This window comes from Manacus vitellinus, unplaced genomic scaffold (genome assembly GCF_001715985.3).
Source record: "Manacus vitellinus isolate BGI_N305 unplaced genomic scaffold, ASM171598v3 scaffold_9_pilon, whole genome shotgun sequence".
In the NCBI taxonomy this organism is placed as follows: Eukaryota; Metazoa; Chordata; class Aves; order Passeriformes; family Pipridae; genus Manacus; species Manacus vitellinus.
Window position 1 is genome coordinate 222058 of NW_021940917.1, and position 23894 is coordinate 245951.

At 40.3% G+C, this 23894-nt stretch overlaps 1 protein-coding gene across 6 annotated transcripts in view; it reads right to left on the reverse strand.

Annotated features, from left to right (window-relative positions):
• The window catches only part of LOC103764830 (cotranscriptional regulator FAM172A homolog), a 266814-nt gene that overhangs the window by 211202 nt on the left and 31718 nt on the right, over positions 1–23894 (reverse strand). For 5 of the 6 annotated variants that reach the window (XM_008931770.3, XM_018085980.1, XM_018085978.1 and 2 more), the window contains exon 5: positions 2452–2517. In XM_008931770.3, coding sequence (XP_008930018.1) covers positions 2452–2517 — 66 coding nt within the window. Of the gene's footprint in view, positions 1–1351; positions 1486–2451; positions 2518–23894 lie in introns of all 6 variants that reach the window. The other variant, XM_018085981.1, reaches the window with a different exon arrangement.

Genomic DNA, 23894 nt, shown 5'->3' on the forward strand with positions numbered 1-23894 from the left:
AGTTTGTTGAAAGCTCATTGGTAATACATGTACTCTTTTATTGACAAGATTTTTCTTCTTCATGTGATCTCCAACTCCTTCAATGAATTCCAGTAGTTCTTTTAAAAAGAAACCTGTACTCGTTTTCCCCAATATATTATCATCATCGTCATTACTATTATTATTACTATTATCTGATTTCAGCAGTAAGTTCAATACAAGTTGGTTATTCTGCAGCTTTATGTTTGACTATTTGTAGAACTCTGGGCCAAAAAAAACCCCTCATCCTGTAATTTCATTATTGTATGATATATTAATTTGTCCTAAGGTCTCCTCTATCGATACATCAAATTTCAGACAGTTGCTCAGAACTGTTTTTTTAAAAAAAAAAAAAGTTAAGTGTGGAAATTGGACACAGAATATTGGAAATAATCATGTTCATTTTTCTTGTTTGAGCTGAGCTTTCATTCTACCTGCAGTTCATTAGTATCAGCCTTATCATCTCTTTTTTATTATTAGCCTTTACAACTGTTACAAGCTCCTCAAATTTGGGTTTTGGTGAGCTTACTGTGATTTTATATGTAACTTGCCAACATTTTTAAACTCATCTATTTTCATGCTAAAAGTTGTCTTATTACTTCTATTAGTCTCCTTTATTAGTTTAAACTAGGGGGTTGTGTTGTTATTTAGAAATGTGTCAGTAGGGACTTAAAGCTAGCCTTTAGAGAGCTTTAATTTTTCAGCTTCTATAAACATTGTCTAATTTTTCTCATTTTTGTACGTGTCGTCACAACTTGGTTTTGACTGTGTTGAGGGCTCACTATGCCATTAGTGAGGACCAGTGCTCACACCTTGTGCCAATTTTTCCACAATGCTCATAATTAGACATCTGAGATCTTACTTTGCTCCAAAATGCACTTAAACTATGATGCTTAACAGAAGTTAGAACTAATACATTTGAGAATAGCTTAAATGTACTACTGACAAGCTGTATCAGTGCTTACTACATAATTTATGAATATGAGTAAATTACAGATTAATTTGACAGCGGGAGCTAGACAGGGCCATTCCTCTCCCAAGACAAGAGGCAGATCTCCCAAGGCAGAGCCAGGCAGATGAGTCCCCACATGTGTGACAGAGGTAATCGAAGTGTTATAATACTTATTCCAAGTTTTTTCATCTTCATTTTCTGTAGCTAGTTGATCAGCCTTAGTACTGCATTACTTATATGCATATTCCTTATAATCCTTTTTAAAAATCAAAGGAAGTCCTATGGCCACAAAATTTTGGTACTTTTAAGCTTAGAAATGATAGCTTCCTGGTTTCACAGACAGAGTGTGACATGGCTTGAGGATGTCTTTGGATACATTACCTGTCTGGTACATGGAAGTACTCCTTGAACCAAAACTTCCCCAATGACGAAAAGTAGTTGTGCAAGGAAGCTGGAGATCATGACTAGCAGTGCACCAGGCAGACTGCCACGATGAGCACAATCCTCTTGTCTGTCTACATAAAGAAATCTTAAGTGGGGAAATGCTTTCTCAGACAGTCTTGGGTCAGTCATGCAACGAGCAGGCTGCTTCCCCTTCAACTGCTACGCAAACCTCTTAGCTCAGCTCCTTCTGCCATGACCAGAAGACACTGAAAAAGCCCTTCTGGGTTTGGGTAGGTTATCAAAACGTTCCCTAAACAACACTTAGGGAATGGAAATGGGAATGGTGAAATGTTACTGAACTGCTGAAGCAAAGGACCTTTTCCTTTCTTTGCCTAAATGGGTTTTCCTTGTCTGAATGTGAAGGACTGGTAGAGAACAACAGTAATGCAAGAGGTTGTCAAGAGCATAAGAATCCTTTATGACAATGGAAAACTTACATAGTGTTGTCACACTACAGTATCCCCTCTGCACTCCCCAGTACAGAATATAAAAATACCTGAACATCATAATATCGCTTCACATGTATTTACAAACACTCTGATATGCAGGGGAACACTTCATCTCTTCCAGGGATTGATCAAATATTTTTATTAAACAACGTAATCATTTTATATTACATACTACAAGTTATTGAAAAAGTGTGTTTGAAATAACAACTTTGAGTAGTTTACTGAAACTTAGTGTGAGTGTATTCCTGTGAAAAGACATGTCTGCTCTCTACATCCAGCTGCAGAGGTCTCAAAACATGCACAAATACTTTTCAGAAAGCTTATGGTTCCCCTATCAAAACAACAATTTGAAAATTCTGGTATCCGGTAAGGCAAGGAAGGCTCAGCTGGAGAAATCAAACACATGAGAAGTGAGGTGGAACTGCATCTCTGGATGCATGCACATGCAGAATGCGAAGGCAGTATCCTGAGACAATGCACTGCACAGAGCCCTGGCACACCCTGTCCTTATCCGAATGCGGGGATTGCAGGCTATGCTGTGTACAAATCCAAACAAACAATGCCTTTGGAAAAATAAATTATACTTACTGGGAGAGTTACTTTCTTCAAGTGGCATTCCTTCTGCAGTAGTTCATAAACATATTTAGTAATGATCTGGAAGAAAAAAAAAGTGCCAAGAGATACTAAACCACTTACAATAATGACACATCCAAGCAGACAACTTAAAGGCTAGTTGGTTAAACTTCTAAGCACTTGTATGTTTTGCCACTTTTCTGAATCCTTTATTTTATAACTAATTATAGAACTTGAAACTTTAGACAAAAAAATTCACTCTGTCTCTCAGAAAAGGCTGCTTGCTAGTACAATGGAATTGTAACTCTACCTGTGAATCCATCACGGCTGTATGAATAATTAGGTGCCTCAAAACTAAGGTTTATAACCAATTAATATACATTCAGTAGTATAAAAAAGGCTCTCTTTTGTAAAGAAATACTTTTAAAGAATATTTTTCCATAAGCAGACTCTTGAAACTCTCTCCCCTGCAGGTTCACTTCATGAGTTATGTGGAGAGCAGATCTGTAGCCATCCTCAGCATAAATTACCTTGCCATTTGTACCCAGTGAACAGGGGAGGGATGGGTCAAAGGTTTCTAAACAGAAGAAAAAACCTGACTGATTCCCCACCATGGGAGAGTTTAAGTCTCTTGTCTCTATGTAGGAATAAAATTGAAATTTAAGACCTGAAACATAAGAAATCTTTTCAAAGAGCAACCACCAAAAAAAAAAAAAAATCAACCTAGTTGCAACAAAAGACTTGCCATCTCAAATATAACAAAGTTGTCCACAGTTCAATGTCTTGCCTAGAATCCAGGGAATTTTTTTTCTGTCTTTATATAGTCCAAGAAAAATGGAGTTCCAGATGTAAGAACTTTCCAATTATTATTAATTTGGGAATTAAACCGAGGAACAAGCTAAAGTGCCTTGTCCATATGGGGCTGTAAAAATGGTTTGTAAGTAACTGCCTGGATTCTACTGGCTAGAAGAGTTAAAAAAAAAAAAGAAAAAAAAAGGCAAATGAAAGAAGAAAAAAAAGGACTCATTAAGAGGGTCAAATGGTGCTTGCCTTCTCTTTAAAGCTTGGGAAACTGTATTTAAATTCCAGACAAGACAAGATCTAAGCCTCAAAATATTAATCTAGGAATATCTGGGTACAAACTCAGATGGTATTCTTTAGTCTAACCCCTCAAGGCCATCCATCTGAACCCATAGTACATTAGGCCCCAACAGAAACATCACTGTAACAAAGCTCTTAAGTGATGGTATCTTAAAAACACACTATGAACTAAGCAAATAGGAGCCAAGGTACTATGAACTTCAATTTTAATTTTCCAAATGCACAGTTACCAAAAAAAGTTTCAATGAAGTCCAAAAGTTTTTATTCTGTAAATGTGAGCAAACACAGTGTGCAAACGTTCGGAACACGTTTGAACAAATCAGAGGTACTGATGAAAGCTAATTAAAAATGTTGGTATATGCCCCTACCTTCCTTTCACTAAACCCCAAAATCGATTATGATTATATGAATTCTTTGCCACCCTGCTCAAATATGTTTATTGATAAAATTATGTTCAAAAAACTTTATGGTTTTAAAGAACATCAGTCTTTCTGAACATTTTTATCTACAAGGAAACTGCATTTGGAGAAGGAATTTAGCTGTGAGCGATGAGTTGATTTAAGACATGTTTATCCCCAAAGCAGTATGCTAGGATCATACATAGAGTGTAATTTCACCTTCAGGGGCAAATTTTTTATGGTTCACTGAAATCAACTTCAGTGTAACGCCAACAAGTAAAGCAGTTAAGTTCCTCCAGTCTCAGATGCTGATGTTGTACAGACTTTAAAATGAGTATAATGAAAATATGGCCTCAAACATAGAAATTTTATTTTTTACTCCCAATTCGGGCATCTACTAACCCTTTGAATCACTAAAAGAACATTTGGAAGAGGAAAAAGTTGCTATGGAGAAAACATATTTTAGACACCTCTTGCCAAAATCTACCCTTTTTGCAGCTAAATGTTTGTATCTGTTTGTTCTCTCTCATCTATTTAGACTGAGTGTCTTCAGGGCATAAGTAAACCTTTACTTGTTTTTTCCCACTGCCTGTCTCTATAGGGCTCTGATACTAACTGACTCTTTATGCACTACTCTAATATAATAAATAGTAATATCAGCCTTAAAAATGGGACTGTTAAATCAGCATAGCACCCTAGTGTAGCAAAGACTTGACCTAATGAATGTTTTAAATAGAAGTAAACATGAAGTAAGTAAAATATAGTAGGTTGGAGGCTCAAATACTGAGATTATAATCCTCAGGCAGCTCAGTACCTGCATGGCCTCCATGGCCCAGACAAATGTGAGGAAAAACTGCCATGAAAAAAAAACCTCAAACAAAAAGATCTCTATGTTCAGGAACTTAAAACAAGTAAGTCTTCTGATTTATGTTAGATATAACTAAGTAAATACCTCCAGAGGTACCTTTTCAAAGTGCTACTGGACCCAAATAAGTCATCTGCAAAGTTCAATAGCTTTATGTCATGACTAGCGATCCTTCATATGGATCCAGAAAATAGCCTATTTTAATCACTGAGAAATTAAATTAAATTACTTGGACAGAAAGCAAAAAGGATAGAGAAAATCATAGAAAGAAAAAAGAATTATCTTACAACAGAGCTAAGGTTTTACCCTTGCATTGCTAAATATTCTGCTCAATGGTGGCAAGACTATAATGCTGCATGAAGATTGAAGAACAAAACTGAAACTCCAGGTGGAAACCTAGTTCTGGTACACAAAACTGCAGGACATATTACACAGTAAGGTCCTGGCTTCATACAACATGTGTTCTTTTAAGACTGTATTGTTCTTTGTGGTAGTTTGAGCTAGGCCTTCCTTGGTGACCAGTTTGTAGCCAAGGAAGTGCCCAGATTTACCCAGTATTCCCTACGATTTTTACGTAAGCCAGACTATAAGAAGAAAGGAGGAGAGGCCTTCGCTCTTTCCTTCCAGCAGCTTGGAGGTGTAGGTTCCTGCTGTTGAGTCTGCCGTGTTGGGGAGCGAGGCCTGGTAAGGCCTCACCGACCTTGGGAGACAGAGGTTGCCGGCGAGCGTTCCAGAGCGACTCTCGGTTGTCCCAAGGAGAGTAGTGAGATATTTCTTTGCTAAATTGGGATATATATATTTTTTTTATTTTGCTAATTGGGGTATATATATATATATATATATATATATATTATTTTTTGGTTTTCAATTGTATATACTGTAACATAAGTGTAAATATATTTATATATATTTATATATATCACTTTAGCTGTCTTTCTCTCGTTTGGGGTTTTCTTGGTTGTTTTTTCTCTTCTCCCTGAGGTTTTTGGGGGGGGGAAGGGGAAACACTTCTTGTGGTAAGGTTTGGAGACTTGGCAGGGAGCCAGCTTCAAACCATATCATTCATATAGAGGACTTTCTTCAGGATTATTTTCAATTACCAAAAAGCATTGAAAAATTCTGTTAGCAGCACACTTTGTGAAATCTTTGCAATACAACATCCTGAAGCTACATGATCAAGAGATCAATAACTGCATAGAAGTATGTGAAAAGAGAAATTAAAGACTAAGAGCCAGCAACACCAACATGTTTAAAATTACAAAGATCACAAAAGTACTGAAGCCTAAACATGATTGCAAGTGGAGACAAATACCAAAGAGACTCTTCAATACACAAAGCATTGGAGTCTTTAAATAGAGAAAAGTCTGGAGAAGAGTGCTAAAAAACCACATATCCACAAAGCAAAAAGGCAATTCCAGAATAACTCAGTTTAAAATAATATCCCTCCATTTTAAGTCTGTAAGAAACTGAAGGAAGCCTTGTACCACATACCACAAACATCAAGAACCAGCCTGGCACACATGAGGAAGAGTAATTGCAGCTGACCCACTGGTGAACTTTTTCATAACAGAGATAGCCAGTTATACAGACAACAGATCAGAATTTGATGACTTGATTCATAACACCTACATCCTAAACTTGATGACTTGATTCATAACACCTACATCCTAATCCACAGAGCTGCTTCAGCACATACCACACCAAAACCCATGCTGGGATGCAGCGAAGTGCACTAAGCCTTGCACATCAAGTTCCCCTCCCCTGCTGTGCTTTACAACCCAAGTCTTCTGAATTCTCTTTTCTCCCCTTCGATGTGTTCCCACTTTCAAAATGAACCATGGATAACTCCACCCACCATCAGATTATATATACAAACAGCAAGCTGCTGCAGAGGGAAAAAAAAATTGACAACGTAAATTGCTCAAACATTCAAAATGTTTTCTTGAGTGAATTCTCAGCCACAAACATACTAAACAATGACAGCCTGTGTGATTTGTGGCCTTTGACTCCTAACCTGGCACCTATCAGGAGTCACTGGAAATCATTACCATGCAACAAACATTCATGGATTGACGACAGATGTGAGGAACCCTTAGGTCAGTGCAAACCTCGAAGTCTCTTTGAAGACAATCAAATGCCACATGTCCCTCTCTTCTCCCATATGTGCATCCCCCATGAGCAAAATGCCAAGAACCCTGACAAATGGTTGGTGTATGGCTAACACATGATAAAGAATAAAGTGCATGCGAGCAGTTGACATTACAACCACTCGCATGATAGACGACAGATCACAAGCCCTTGGAGCACAAAGCTGCCCACACCATTGCCTGCTCCTACACACTTGCGGCAGATTTCGGGGAAAAAAGGAAATGGAGAAAACTACAGATTAAATGTATTCTTCTGGTGGACCAGATCCAGCCACTCCTGCATCATCTTCCTCATTTACACATACTCAAAACACAAGCAGAACTCCATCATCACCATTACTACTCTTGCTATGGCTTTTCACTACTCCAGAAGTTAAAAGAGGCTACTTCCCTTTATGACTGAGGTGTGCTGGCAATGATACACTCGCTCAGTGGATAGGAGGCATGTGCTTCCAAAGATGTTAGCTTGTGAAAAAACACTCCTTAAACACTTTATCAGATGACTTTTCATTAATTTCTAAACACAACTCTCAAAATACATGACAGTATAGAGAGTAAGAGAATCGACTGGCAATAATTTTCATTGCACGTTTTTATGGGTGGCCAGACTTTTTACAATAATATAGATAGTACATTTAAGTAGACTTTAAAGTCTACATTAAGTAGACTTTAGCTAATAAAACATAGCTGAAATGCCATTTTCCTTCTCAATTGACTTCTTGGATTTTCTTAAGTCATATCATAAAAAGGATTAGTACATTATTAGTGTCATTAGTAGTTTATTATTCCTTCATTAACCTTATGAGTTAACTATATTTTAACCTCAGTTTAATCTCCTACATGAACATATATTACAGGGAAAAAAAAAAGAAGAAAAAAAAAAGGGAAAAAACTAGAATTGAAATCAATTAGCTCAGAAACCACTGTAGTCTGACCATCTCTACCCTCTACAATAAGTCACTCTGGCACAACTTGCTATATTTTGAGCTGAAGTGAAGAAAAATGCAAAGTTTTTCATTTTTCTTTAGAGATGCAAAACCAAATTAACCTTAGGTTCACTTGTCCCATTCTGTGACAGCTGAACGTTACTACTTCACCTGAGAAATTCACATATAGATCAAAATCAACCTCATTTGCCTATGTGTTCTTTTTATCATAAAGTAGTATGTTTGACCCGACTTCACAAAGTACAGCAAGAGATTCACGTCAGCTAATCAGACCCCTAAAATTACTTCAACTATTAATTCAGACCTGACATAACAAGTTACAATCTCTTGAACCTAAGTTTCTCAAAAAATGGACCTTTCATGGCAATAGAAAGGATACTATTTTCAAATTATTTATATTCAGCCTAAGAGATTAGGACACTCGGCACTACTGTTTTCTAAGAACTTCAAGGCAGAGTGCACAGGTTGGATGTTTTGTAACTTATCTTAAAAATCAACAAGTATAAACACTAGAAGTGATGTCATTACGAGTAATGGATTTTTGTGTTTTATAGGATTTGTCTCTTCACTGGTAATATGCGCTTTAGTGCAAAAAGAGAAAATAAGCACAAGAGGGAAACAATCCTTATAACATATATATAGTAGTCTACCAATAACATTTTCCTCTTTGCAGTGTAAGAGCAATAATGTTCAGTGAAATAAATGCAAAATGAATTCCAAATGACTACCCTGCAGCAAATCTCACGTGGTGGGACTGACTTGAGGCTTGCTACTGTGGCTATCATAGCGCTGGTTGAATGAGATTTATTTTGACCCTTAGGTGACAAACCTGCCGATATGTACCAAAGAGAGATGCAAGGAACTTTCTGACATACTGCTCTTGGACACAGACTTAGCTAAGAACTGAAACAAACAAACAAACGAACCAAAAAAAAATCCACCATCACCATTCTAGAACAAATAATCCTAAAAGCTGAGTGGACTTTCTAAAGGTTCAGGTCAATGCAAGCTAAAAAAAAAAAAGAGAGAGAGAGAAAGAAAAACAAAATCAATGGCATTTTAAAACAATCCACAAAAGACCTCACTTGGATTATAGTGTGGGAGAACAACTCATTCAGATGGAATTGACATTATCTCTACAGGATTTCTTGTGTTTTCTACTGAAAGAAATTCAACTGAACCTTAATACACAGTTGTGATATTCTGGATTTTGGGTTGACGTATCATGATTAGGTTCTCAAGATCATTTGAGAGAATTAAATGATAGACAGCAAGGATTTGTTATGAATGCAGCATATACTGTTGACGTGATTTGACCCAATGTTTTGTTACATGGTCTTTGCTGACACCTGTTGGTTTATTTTTTGTTTTCCTTTTCTTTCCTTTTTAAGAAAAGCATCTCTAATTTTAGAAATCACTTGACAACTATTTGGCTTTAGAAATGGCTTAATTACAAAGTTCATCTTATGGAAATTCTCAACTCTTTTTAAATATACATACATATACATATATATGTGTCCTGGTTAGGACAGCTGAGACCAGTTCATCACTGGATGGGTGTAACACAAAACTGTGTATTCTATAGCCTTCCATGCCATTTCCCAGAAACTGTTTTCAATAGACTATTTACACCCTCTGCCCAGACCAGCCTGACTCCTCAGGCTACAAAGTAGGTGTTAAGAGGCCTTCCAGATAGAAGGGTGCCTTCCTGTCCTCACACCCTTTGTGAAACTCCCTGCCCTGACAAAAGTACTGAGCATTCCTGCCTAAACTGGAGAATATATAATCTTGGAGTCTTGGGACTTTTTTTACCACTCCTGGGACCCAGAGGAAGACTGCAGATCACCGCTATCAACCAGACTGCGACCACCACTCTCGACTGGACTGCAACCACCACTTTTGACAGACTGCAACAGCACTCTCACCAACAGGTTTTCCCCCTCTCCCTTTACTTTGGATTCAGGGGGCCAAAAGAACACCACTCTGTTCATGCCCCAGGGTGCTGGGTTATACATTTGGGGTTTGTGGGTTAAAGCAAATTGTTTGTCTGTATATCGTACTTATTGTATTATTTTATTAAATTGTTATTCTGACTTTAATCTCTCTTTTGGGTTGAGTTCGTTTTCCCCTGCTGGTTTACCTTAAACCAGCACAATATGTATTAATACTAAGCAGAGGATTCAGTCAAGCACCTAGCACTAGAAACAATTAAACATCATGAGAAAGCAAGATCTCTATCCCCAAGTTGAGATAAGAAACATGAGGATGAAAAGTTTGCAAAACAAAGGAAACTAAAAAAAGCCCAAAAGAGTAACAGTGGAACAAATTTAAGTGAGGCTTATAAATACATTTTAATATTCCGATTCAAGAACTATCATCCCTAAATTTCATAGTAGAGATGAGATATGAAAAAGGATCTGGAACTAAGAGCAGCAGCAGTTTTGATTATTCCAACTATTAAGGAAAAAAATGTTGTTAGGTGGTGAGGTAGTGCTATTAGTTTTGAAAGGCTAAAAATCCTTGTCAAACCTAACTAACATATCAGATTAACATAGTTAAAAGCATACCAACTTTTGTGGTCACATACAAAAAAATCCGTCATGTGTTAAGCATCTAATTTTTCCACCTTTGATCCCTCAGCAGAAATGACCAGACAAATATTCACAGATGGACTAAAGGCTTAATTTTATGTAAATTCCAGAGCAGAATTCAAATTAACATCTTCTTTACACAGCAAGATGACTTCACCCTTTTGCCACCGTGTCCCAGAACACTAGCGGGTCCAAATAATTAGGATTTACTTAATTTTACCTGAAAAGGACCCTGGTGCTGACCATTAGCAGCATTTCATTTTTCTTTTACTGGCACAAACAGTAGTTGACAACCTCCCAACACAAATCACAGAAATGTTTACAGTTTTGTTATAAAATAATACCTGCACCTCTTTTCATTTGGTCAAGTAAACCAAACAGATCATTAGGTGAGTTAATAGGTCATTAACACCTCACACTTAAGCAGTAGGAGCCTGGCTTGCTTTGGGTAACTGACAAAAGCCAGCAGTTAATTTCTGAGAGAAATGGCTAGCTTGCTTCCTGCTTTTCCAGTCTACAGTTATGATACTTAGTACTCTGAAAGAAACTTCCCCTTAAGGAGAAAAAAATCTGTCCTGAAGACACTGTCCCTTCCAGGGTTGTCAAGCTGAAGTTAAATAAAACACCTTGGACACTGATGAACTTGATTTTTCTTCTACCTCACTGCTTCTCAAGAAAAGATTTCCTTTTCCTATTCCATACACTTGAGACCACCTAACCCACCTAACCCAACCTTGTGTTCTGTTGGCTGGCAAACCCAAAGACCTGGGAAATGCTGGGAGAACTTTTGGACCAAGAGGTAAGTAAGACTGTTTCATATGTGGCAAGTAAGCTTTTGTATAAAATACAGGAAACCATGTAATCATTTTATTTAACAATGAAATAAATTATTATTTAAAATGTCATCATTAAATAAATTTTTGAAAGGCTAATTCATGTGGTTGTTTCTACTTTATTTTGAAAACAATCTTATGAGAAAGAAATATTCTTGGTAACAGGTTTATAAAATAAATTTCATAGCCTTCTTTCTACTTCACTTAGAGTAAGGGAACAGTGTGTAAGAATATTATCAGTTGCTCAAGAATATTTATGCTGATCCTATGAAAAAATCACAGCAGATCCTTTCTTCCTATGAAATTATGACTGAAAAACTAATGTAACTAATCATGCAGCACTCACATGTTCAAAGATGCACATCAGTGCAGTAGTTCTCATTATGCTGTGTGGGCACAAGTAGTAGAACAGCTAATAATGAAGCTCTGTACACTAGAATTTACTGCACTTAAATGAATTTTACCTATATACTTTGTTTGGGAAGGAATCACATTTTTCTCAGTCCAACCATCAACTCTCATCCTGTCACTAGTTGCCTGGGAGAAGAGGCCAACCCCCTCCTCGCTACAACCTCCTTTCAGGCAGCTATAGAGAGCAATAAAGTCTCCTGCAGTTTTCTCCAGGCTAAACAAACCCAGCTCCCTCTGTCGCTCCTCACAGGACATTCCAGCCACTTCCCCAGCTTCATTTACCTTCTCTGGACTCACTCCAGCACCTCAATGTCTTTCCTGAATTGAAGGACTCAGAACTGGACACAGTACTAAAGGTGTGGCCTCACCAGCGCTCAGTAGAGGGGAAGAATCACGGCTCTAGTCCTGATGGCCACAATACTTTTGATGCAAGCCAGGATGCCATTGGCCTTCTTAGACACCTGGGCACACTTGCCAGCTCACACTAAGTTGACCAGCTTGCACCCCCAGCTGTTAACACCTTGCACCTCCAGGGTCCTTTCTGCTGAGCCACTTTCTAGCCAGTTTTCCCCCAGCCTGTAGCACTGTATGGGGGGTTATTGTGGCCAAAGTGCAGGACTCGGCACTTGGTCTTGTTGAACATCACACTGTTGGTCTCCGCCCATCTAACCCACCTGATCCAGGTCCCTCTGCAGAGCTCTCCTACTCTCCAGTAGATTGAGACTTCAAACCAACTTGGTGTCATCCACAAATTTACTAATGGTAAACTCCAGCCCCTCATCCAGATCATCAATAAAGATATTAAACATGATTGGGTCCAACACTGATCCCTGGGGGACACCACTAGTGCCCGGTTGCCAACTGGATGCAGCCTCATTCAGCCCCACTCTCTGGGCCCGGCCCTCCAGCCAGTTCTTAACCCATCAGAGTGCCCCTGTCCAAGCTGTGGGCTGCCAGCTTTTTCAGGGGAATGCTACGGGAGATGGTGTCAAAGGCTTTGCTGAAGTCCAGGTAGACAATATCCACAGTTTTTCCCTCATCCACTAGGCAGGTCTTAAAAGGAGATCAGGCAGGATCTGCCTTTCCTAAACTGTGTCTGAACCCTTGGCTGTCCTGTATGAGCCACGTGATCACATTCAAGATGATCTGCTCCATAACCCTGCCTGACACCAAGGTTAGGCTGACAGGACTGTAGTTCCCCAGATCCTCCTTCATGCCCTTCTTGTGGATGGGCATCACATTGTCCAACCTCCAGTCATTTGGGACCCCCCAGTTAGCCAGGACTGATGATAAATGATGGAGAGTGGATTGGTGAGTTCATCTGCAAGATCCCTCATCACTTGAGGATGAATCTATCTGGTCCCATAGACTTGTGAGTATCTAAGTGGCACAACAGGTCACTAAATTCTTCCTCTAGGATTAAATGGGGGTCCATTCTTCTCCCCATCCCTTCTACCAGCTTAGGAGACCAGTTGTCCTGAGGATAACCAGTCCTACTGTTGAAGACTGAGGCAAAGAAAGAGTTAAAGTACGTCAGCCTTCCCTCATCTTTGGTGACTATACTTCCCCCTGCATGTGATAAAGAACAGAGGTTTTCTTTGGCCTTCCTTTGGTTATTAAAGTATTTATAAAAACACTATTTATTATCCTTTGCAAAAGTGGAAATTTTAAGTTCTAACTGAGCTTTTGCCTCTCTAATTTTCTTTCTGCATGACCTAACAACACCCTTAAACACTTCCTGAGTTGCCCACCCCTATTTCCGACTCTCTTTTTTTCCCTGAGTTCCTACAAAAGCTCCCTGTTCAGCCAGGCGGGTCTTCTTCCCTGCCGGTTCATCTTTCAGCACACAGGGACAGCCTGCTCCTGCGCCTTCAAGATTTCCTTCTTACAGTATGTCCAGCCTTCCTGGGCCCCTTTGTTTTTAAGGGCTGCTTCCCATGGGACTTCCTGAATCAGCGTCCTGAACAGACCCAAGTCCACCCTCCAGAAGTCCAGGGTAGAGGCTTTGTTGACCACTGGCTTGTTGCCACCCCTAGGCGCATCTCTAGTGAGGCTGGTGTCATACCCTTCCCCCTTCAAACCTAGTTTAAAGCCCTCTCAATCAAACCTGCCAACTCTTAGCCTAGAATCCTTTTCCTCCTTTTAGACAGGTGAACCACATCTGCTGCCAGTAAGCTGGGTGCCATATAAACTGCCCCATGATAAAAAATGCCAAAATTCTACTGACGACATCAATCTTTTAGCTACTTACTGATCATTAGTTTTCCTGTTCCTTTCACCATTCATCTCTGCTACAGAAGGAATCCAGAACAGTACCTGTTCTCACGTCCTTTCAACCAGATAATCCAGTGTCTTGAAGTCCTTTTTGATTACCCTGGTACTTCTCTCCACAACCTCATTGCTGCCAACCTGGACAACCAGCAGTGGGTAGTAATCAGCAGGCCAAATTAGTCCAGGGAGTCTCCTGGTAATACCCCTTAGCCAGGTCCCAGCGAGGCAGCAGACTTCCCTGTGAGATGGGTGCAGTTGCCCTCAGAAGTGAGTCACCCAATACAACTACCCTTCTTTTTTTAATAATACTAGAAGTTGTGATACATCTGGTTGACTGTGTTGATTTGGGGTACCCCCCCAAGAAAGACCTCCACTGTCATCTGCCTGACCCTCAAGATCCAGGGCCTTATACCTATTTTGTAAGGGCATCTAGGAAGGCTAGGGAAGGGATCCTTCTACCTCCCTGAGCAGGGGTCTGTTTCCATCCTCCCTCATCCCTGGGTCCTCTCCTGCCTGATGGAAAGGGTGGAGAGGATGGGGCTTCATCTCTTGCTGAGCTTCCATCTGCTGCATTTCTCAGGAATGGAAGGGTGTGACTTCACCAGTCTATTTCTCTCTCACACTCCCTGATACTCTCCAGCCTCTCCACATACTGTTTAAGCTCTACCACCAAGCCAAGCAAATCATCCACCTGTTCACCCTGCACACAGGTGTCTTTTCCATTGTCCTCCGGTACTAACACTTGTGTCTTTGACCTTCTGCTGAATTCAAATGTGGTGAGAAGAAAAACCTTTTTTTAATTAAATGGGACATTTCACAAGCCATAATGGAAATTTTGCACTAAACCAGTAAAATATTTAGCATGCATTAAGCAGCTATTTCCAAAAAGTCTGTGAAGTTATGGAACAGCCCTAAGGCAGTGAAAGTCTGTTCTGGTGCCCATTTATAATCCATGTGACCAAGACTGGTTCAAATTGGTGTTTGTTAATTCCCCAAAAAGAAGTTTGCATGATGGGATCTTTTGTCCTTTTGGAGAGGTGGGACATGCAGAAAAATGGCCATGTTTCACTAAATAGTTAAATACAGCAGTTGTCAATAACAAATATATTAGTATGAAATAATGACAATTTCTACTGAATAAGACACCAATATATTGTCTGAAAAGGAAACTTTTCCTAACATCCAGTTTCTGTAACTTTTATACCATTTCATGGAAAAATGAAGTGGGCAATATTACTACCCAGATTTAGATTAAAAAAAATTGGATACCAACAACAGTGAGCAGCATGCTTGTATGCGGTTTAAAATTATACTACAACTGCTAGCCTGCAAAGTCCTGTGTTTGGTGAAGAGTATTATATAATAGACACATGAAAGACATTTCAAATCCATCATTTTTCAGACAAAGTAAAATGAACACAAATAACAGTCACGAGAATAAAATGAAAATGTGAGAATAGGAATCAAAACAGATTTTTGCCTACAAGCAACTTATTCTATGACAATTTGGTACAATGAGAAGGAGAGAACCTGCACTGAGGATGGCCTGCCCTCCATCAAAGACAAAACTGTATTTACTGCTCTATATGACATGCAGTGCTGTGATCACATACTAACAGGGCACCTTTACCGCCACTGTCAGTCAATAATCTGGGCAATGGGCACAAAGGCCAATGGGTGCTCCCACTTTGCTCTGCTCAAGGCCTGATACACATAGAAGAGGCAGGAGGAGACCAGCACATCACCACAATTTTGCAGCAAGCAGGTTGACAAATGGCAAGTTATTGCATTAACATCAACAGTTTGCCTATAACCCTGTTTTCCATGCTTCTTCTTTTCCATTTTTCTCTGCTGCAAACTGAGACTGAGTTGCAAACCTGGGCTACCTGTTGGTCAGTGTTCACAAGGTGGTTCTATTTTGACTGAGCTTCTTCTTCACCATATACAACAGCAAGCCCTACCACATTCACAACCCAGGCTTGGGAAGATGCTCTTGTTAACTGCATCCAGGTGAAGTGGCACCTGCAGAAGACAAGCAGTTGCTGCACAAGCAGCAGAAGCTCCCAGCAGCACCTGCAGCAACTCACGGTCAACAGCAAGGCAGAAGCAGGCAGCAACCTACAACTTCCCATGAGAATCCCATTTTTGTCCCCTGACTGATGCCAGAGACGATGCCTTGAGTTAATGAAACAGAAGCTTTGAATTTTTTAAATGTCAAAATGCCTCCAACTGATACTGGAAATAATTACTGCTGCTCCTTTTCACAGTCAGCCAAATAATCTGGATTTTGCTGGGTTGAGAAGTGAACATTATGGCTTCTTCTGCCATTTGTGCTGCTGGCTAATGTGCCTTATTTTCCTAGCACAGTATCTTAAAATTACGAGTTGTAATGAAGAATCAAGAACATTTGCATTCCTGAATATTGCAAATTATCCCAAAAATATGTTCCTACAATCTAAGAGTTAGGACTTTTACTGAATGTAGCCTGTCCAACAAAATCTTTATTAAAAGGTACTAAAAACATTCATCAACCTTTATTTCCCATTTGTATTCACCTCATGATTTACTTCACTTCTGTTCATTTTACCCATATTATCTCTAGGGTTATGGACTATTTTATGTCAGAAATTATTAGTAGGTGTCATGGGTTGAGGTGGCTCGGTTTTTTGGTAGCGGAGGGGGCTACATAGGGTGGCTTCAGTTAGAAGCTGCTGGAAGCTCCCCCCCAGTGAAGCCAATGATAGCTGGCTATAGGAGGGACTTCCTGCTGCTGGCCAAGGGAGAGCCAATAATTATGCCTCTGTGATAACATATTAAGAACAAGCTTGTGGTGCAGAAGAATTCCAGCCAGAGGAGAGCTGACCAAAGCTCCCAGGCCCCAGCCGCCCGTGCTGCTCTTGGCAGTGCCGGCTGAGCCGAGCGGCGGCCCCTGCGAAGGAGTGGCCAGGGCCGGGGCATGTGGCCCCATGGAGAGCAGCCCCACAGCCCCTGGGCCCGCCCTGCGAGCAGCCTGTGCTGGAGCCCATCCTGCCTAAGGAGCTGAACAGCACCGTGAGCACCAAAGCCCCCAAGGTGAACTGCGAGGGGGGGTGGAGTGGGTGCCCTGCAGGCTAGGCCAGGGTGGCAGAGTGGCCCCTGCCGGCGGGCATTGCCCTCCCTTTCCCTCCCTGGGCCAGTCGAGCCGGACTGGGCTGGGGCGGCCTGCCACGGTGCAGCCAAGCCCATGCAGGAGCAGATGGATGCATGGAAGAAGGCTATTACCCCCCGTGGAAGGCCCAGGATGGAGCAGAGTCCTTCAAGAGACTTGTGGCCCGTGGAGAGGAAAATCCACACCAGAGCAGGTTATTCCTGGGTAGGACTCGTGGCCCTGTGGGGGATCTACAACAGTACAGCTCATCCTCTGAAGGACCATCGGGATGCACAGACCCTCCCCTGCACCCCATGGAGAAGTGACCCTCAGGACAGTAGATATGAAAGAACTACTGCCTGAAGGATGGACCCACGTTGGAGAGATCCATCAAGGACTGTTACCTGTGGGAAGGACCCCACAGAGCAGGGGAAGGACTCAGAGCTGTGGCCCCTCCCTGTGACCCATGGTGAAGACCATGGTGAAACAGGCTGTCCCCCTGTAGCCCATGAAGAGTGACCTACGGGACAGCAGATTTGGAAGAACTGTTGCCCGAGGGGTGGACTTGTCTCCCTGCACTGCTGCAGGGGGAGGAGGGAGAACATGGAAGGAGGAGGGGTGGGTGGAAAGTGTGTTTAAGACTGATTTATTTCTCACTTTTTAGATCTTATCCTGTTAGTAATAAATTTTAGTATTAACCCTGAGTCTGTTTTGCCTGTGTGACCTCTCCCAGCTCAGAGTGACTTTAGTGGGTGCCTAGAATCTGGCCAAGGTCAACCCACAACAGCCAAATTAATTCTGCTTTCTTATCTATCTGGCAATATCCTCAACTGGTTTCCTGTGAAGGTGAAAAGGTAAACCCAAGAAAATTAAAAACATAAGATTATATTGAGCATTTCACCAAAAAATCTAACTTTCTAAAAGAAAATTGAAGAAAAAATATTTTTTAATTCTTAGGCAGACTGTGAACCAAAATCAGATTTGTCTTACAGAACGGTCAATGAGCACTATCTTACAGATTTACTTGGAAACTATCCAATTATACAGCACCTGTATAAAGAAAGTTTTGTTCCAGCGGGAAATATTAATGATATATTTTATTAATTTGCAGTTTTACTGCATTTTACTGATGTAGAACTGTAAAACCTGGAGCCATATACTTACAACTCAAATGCACCTTGATAATCTTCACAAGCCGAATTCCATGTATCTCCTCTGAAAATAATTTGAATTTTATCTACCTACAACCATATATATCTGGAAATATTTTTGCATACTAGACACCACTGTGACCAAGAGCACTGAATTATGCTGGTATCTGGAAGAACTTATCAGATATCTCACTTCACGTTTAATCCTTGACTAGTCATGGCAAAGTAGCATCCAATGGTCTCTGACATTCCTAAAATACTTCAGTGAGAAGAGATATGACACCGTAAGCTAAACAGCAGATCAGAAACCAAGACAAACAAGAGCTCTGTTCCTGGTTAGTAGCTTTGGGTATACGCTTATGGTATCAAACAAGCCGTTTCCTCTTCTACTATAAATTGTTCTCAAGGCACACACCCTCTTAAAGTGCACTTTTGCTAAACACAATGAAGTTGAACAGGGGTATACATACTACGAGGTAGTACCATTTCGAGTGCATCATGACTTGTCTTGAAAAATCAGTTGGTGGAAGGCAACATGCATTCTGAAACTGAAATCTTCACAGAATCACAGAATATGCTGAGTTGGAAGGAACCCACAAGGATCATCAAGTCCAACTCCTGGTCCTGCACAGGACACCCCAAGAATCACACCACGTGCCTGAGAGCGTTGTCCAAATGTTTCTTCAATGCAGACAGGCTTAGTGATGTGACCACTTCCCTGGGGAGCCTGTTCCAATGCTCAATCACCTTCTGGGCAAAGAATCTTTTCCTGATATCCAACCTAAACCTCCCCTGATTCAGCTTCATGACATTTCTTTGAGTCCTGTCACTGGTCACAAGAGTGAAGAGATCTCTGCCTGCCTCTCTGCTTTCCCTTGTGAGGATGTTGAAGACTGCAGTAAGGTTTCCCCTCAGGCTCCTCTTCTCCTGAACACACGAAGTGACCTCAGCGACTCCTCAAAAGGCTTCCCCTCCAGACCCTTCACTAGCCTCATGGCCCTCCTTTGGATGCTCCCTAATAACTTTATGTCTTTTTTATATTGTGGTACCCAAAACTGCCACAATATTCAAGGTGAGGCTGCACCAGTGCAGAGTAGAGCAGGACAATCCCCTCCCTCGACCAGCTGCCGATGCTTTGCCTGATGCCCCCAGGACATGGTAGGCCCTCCTGGCTGCCAGGGCACTGCTGACTCATATTCAACTGGCCATCAAGCAGAACCCCCAGGTACCTTTCCACAGCGATGCTTTCCAGTGTCTTGTTCCCCAGTTTGTAAACCCAACCAGCATGGTCCCGTCAACCTTGAATAATAGAGGAAACTGGGAGCAAGTGACAGGACCCATACTAGCAGCAGCACCTGAAAGAACTACGGCTTTGATATTTAAAGTAGATATACTTTTAATGAAACAAGCTCTCAATGAAGGATGAGCTTACTCTGATTTTTTAAAGATCTGCATTTTTGAACCTAAAGTGTGCAGACCTTTACACATTTTTCTGGTAAAGACATGGTGCTAAGTAGTGGTGCATTTGCTTTTCTAGATGCTTTCTCTGGTGTGCTTACCCTCAGGTTAGAAACCACTATTCTAATGGATATATACTGAAAGCTTGATAAGAAGACTAGTCTTAGTCAAACTTACAAATTCCCTATAGAGTTTTAGAGATAGGTGTTGAGACATCCAGTTTTAAGTCCTTCTTAATGTTTACTTCACTCAGAGCAGGAGCTTGAAACTACTTCTCCCATAGTATGGCTAAGATGAAAAGCTGACAGAGTGTAGCTGTTTTGGTACCAAAGCTATTTGGTACCAAAAATGGAAAGGAGAAGACAGTCACATATGAAGCTTGCAAGCTTGCAAGCTTGCAAGCTTTTCCCAGCATCTAAATATTATCCATAAACATAGGCAAACATTGCACAAGGAATTAATTCTTTTGGATTTAAGTATGCAGCAAGAAACTAAAGCACCTGTTCTTTCCTCTCTATGTCACATTCCTACTGTAACAGTCTTGACATTCAGGACAGTTTCTGAACAATTGGTTAACAGCTGCATAAGATTTGTGGTTCTCCTTCTGAAGGTTTCATACACAACTTCACAAAACTTCAGTGAATCATTACATCTGACCACCTTACAAAACTTGGAAACCAGCAAATTTTCTCCCTCAGAAGTGAGGTTCTCAGTCACAGTATGAGCCTAGCTCCATCTACCATGGTCAGTTTTCTCACACCCCACAGGAGTAAGCTTCATCTAGGGTCTCCGGTTTACCAGGAAGCTCCGCCACAGGAATATATGCAGATAGATCTGTAGCAATCATTCACAGTTGGGATGTTCCTGCTTAAAGGCATTCTGCATGTTTTTAACTGATCAGCCAGATATAACTTTGAAGCTGCCCATGCTTAGAGCAAGGGAGCTGGTTGCAAAATCCCATGCAGCACCAAGGCCTTTTCTGCTCCTCAGCAGAGGAGCTTTTCTGACCCACTAGCAAGTACACTGGAAGTGCACACGAAGCTGGGAGGGAGCACAGTTTGGACAGTTGAACACAACTGACTAAAGGGACATTCACAGAATCACAGAATCATCAAGGTTGAAAGAGACTTTCAAGACTGAGTCCAACTGTCAACCTAGCACCACCATAATCACCCCTAAACCATATCCTCAAGTGCCACATCCAGATGCTTCTTGAACACTTCTGGACACTGACTCCACCACCCCCACAGGCAACTTACTCCAATGCTTAACCACTCTTCCAGTGAAAAAAAAAATGTTTGTAATATCTAATCTAAACCTGCCCTGGTGCAACTGAAGGCCATTTCCTCTCATCCTCACATTTGAGACATAGCAGAAGAGACCAACCCTCACCTCATCAGAATCTCCTTTCAGAGAGCAGTGACATCTCCCTTTATCCTCCAGCTCCTCAGGCTATAAAGCAACCCCAGTTCCCTCAGCTGCTTCTAATAGGACATGTTTTCTAGACTTTTCACTAGCTTCGTTGCCCTTCTTTGGACACAAGGCCTATATATATTATAGGTATATCCTATGCCATATGGTGCCACGCTTAGCAATAAAAGCTGAGAGAAGATGGAGGAAGGGGAGACATTTGGAAGCATCTTTTGATAAGGCATTTGTTTTCCAAAGTCACCATTACATGTGATAGAGCCCTGCTTTCCTGCAGGTATATCTAATTGTCCTGATCTTTAATTATTGACTGCTGGGGAGACAGTGCCTAAAGATGAACCAAGTAGGTTTCTCCATTCTTCACAAAAATCTCTCTCATAAAACATCAATATATAAATGGAAAAAAAATTGTTCCTTTCCACATTAACAGGTTTAGCTACAAGGTAAATTCTTGTAGCCCTTTGTTGGGACAACAACAAGAAAGTGTTATACCCACATGGATACCTAGAACAGAAAATACAGTCCTCAGACATTTCTATAATAGTGTATGCCAGCATGAGTTTCATGAGTACAAGTGAGTTTGGATCACAATGATCCACCCTGCCAATACACTTTATACATATGACATAGACTTGCTTCTGTTCTTCTGCACTTGATTAGAGTAGGCAACATATGTGATATTAACTGTATTTATATTTTAGTCATGCATGTGACAGTTATCAGACATTTGCTGGCAGAACCCCCCAAAAGGTGCATTCACTACACTGACCACTTAATCCTCAACTTATCATCAAACATGACAAATTGTTGTAATACTGGAAAAGGATGCATGAGTTCTGCTGGGACTCGACCACTTATTTAAATGATACTTTGGTCATTCACATCTTTTAGGTGTATTGAATTTGAAAGTAGCTGCTTTAACAGAAATAGCAAAATTTGCCAACCTGGGTATTTATTTATTTACGGACAAACACATGCTGAAGGAGCTCAGTTTGCACCTCTTGAGTTTTGGCTATGCTGGGTACATTATTTTCCAGTGAAAAGTTTGACTTATGTGAAAAGCACATCCTTTTTGCAAAAAAAAAAAAAAAAAAAGGTAAAAGAAAAGCCAAATCCCTCCTTCAATGAAAGACCTATGAAATTTTAAGCAAAAGAAAAACCACTAAGTGCAACTTTTACAACTATCAGCATTGTGTCTTGACATCTTTGACACTTCACTCTGCCTCAACAAGAACAGTTCCTATCCTAGAGTTTCTATTTTGCTGACAGCTATTTCAGCACTCCTCCCTATCTCCCCTGCTACCTGCAGTTGCATACAGGTTTTTACCTCATACATAGAGCAACATTTGTTTTAGAACTTGGAAGTTAAAAGCTTCCATATAAGTCAGCAGTAGCAGAAAACTACAATTAAAAAATCTAATGTGAATTTTCAAAATATAAAGCAAAGAAAGATTAAAAAGCTGTTTCAACAAAAACTATAAAAAACCTCACATTTTTTTAAAAGTAGAGATCAACTATATAACAATCAATCTCCATTTATTTAATGCCATAGAGGAAATTGAGTATTAAGCCCTGCATGATGAGACAGTAAGAATGTTCAGTACTTTCCAAGTACTTCCATTAAAAAAATTCTTCTGGTTACCTGTCCTAATTTTTCTTCTTTTTCTTGAATCTTCTGTCTTCCTAGAATCATCATAAACTATGAGTAATTTATGTTTCTACCTTCAGATGGTGCAACCAACTACAGTAACACTTCCTTTGTGCCTGTTGTATCAATATCATAAGAAAGTAAAATATTTAGCTTCCACTTACATTTTCTTGTATTTTTCTAACCAACTTAACATAAACAGAAGTACATACAACATCCAAAAAGGTATCTCACCTAGAATTGCAGCTTACATGGAACAACCACCCCCTTTACTCATGCTTAGTATTTTCCCCTCTTGCTAAAATATCAGCTTTAAGATCTACTGTTCATATCAGCATGTGACGAAGGTACATGTCTAAAGCACGAAAACGGTGTTGTGTCTAAAAACAAGGTCAAGTTAAAAGACTTAACAAACCCACTTTTAAATATATTTCACACATTTATTTGTACTTTTATGTGAAACTCTCAAAAGAATTCTGACTGGGATGGTCAGATTTTACCTTATAAAATCCACTTAGAGCCATATATAGTGGAAAAGAGGACAGAAAATCAATTCCTGAATCTAGAAGTTAAAAACATTTTTACATACTTCTACATACTTTTTCCATCCTATGTGTCAGATCTACAGTGAAATAAGACAAAGTTACCATAATATCTACATAATTTACACCGCTGGAATGAAGGCAAAAACATATGCACACCTGCCTCCCACCCCAAGTTAATTTAATAAAGAAAGAAAAATTCTTTGTTTTTCTCCTCAAAGATCTTTCATGTCTTATTACCAACAACATACTTAGGGTATCAATCAAGAGAGGAAGTAAATAATCTGGCAGAGATACTGGAAAGAGCTAGGAGGTGGAACTATCCAAAAAGCACAAGAGGCCAATCTGGAAACCCTGAAGGCAAGGAACTGACACTATCTGTGGAGGAGCATGATGCTTTCCCGAATCTTTATCGACAGGACAGTGCAAGAGTTAAGATAAATAATCTCAAAGTCCTAAGTAGCCAACCCACCACACTGATCTTCTTTCTTTACCAGTCATAACTGCATCTAACAGATTCAGGCACAATAACTCAGTATT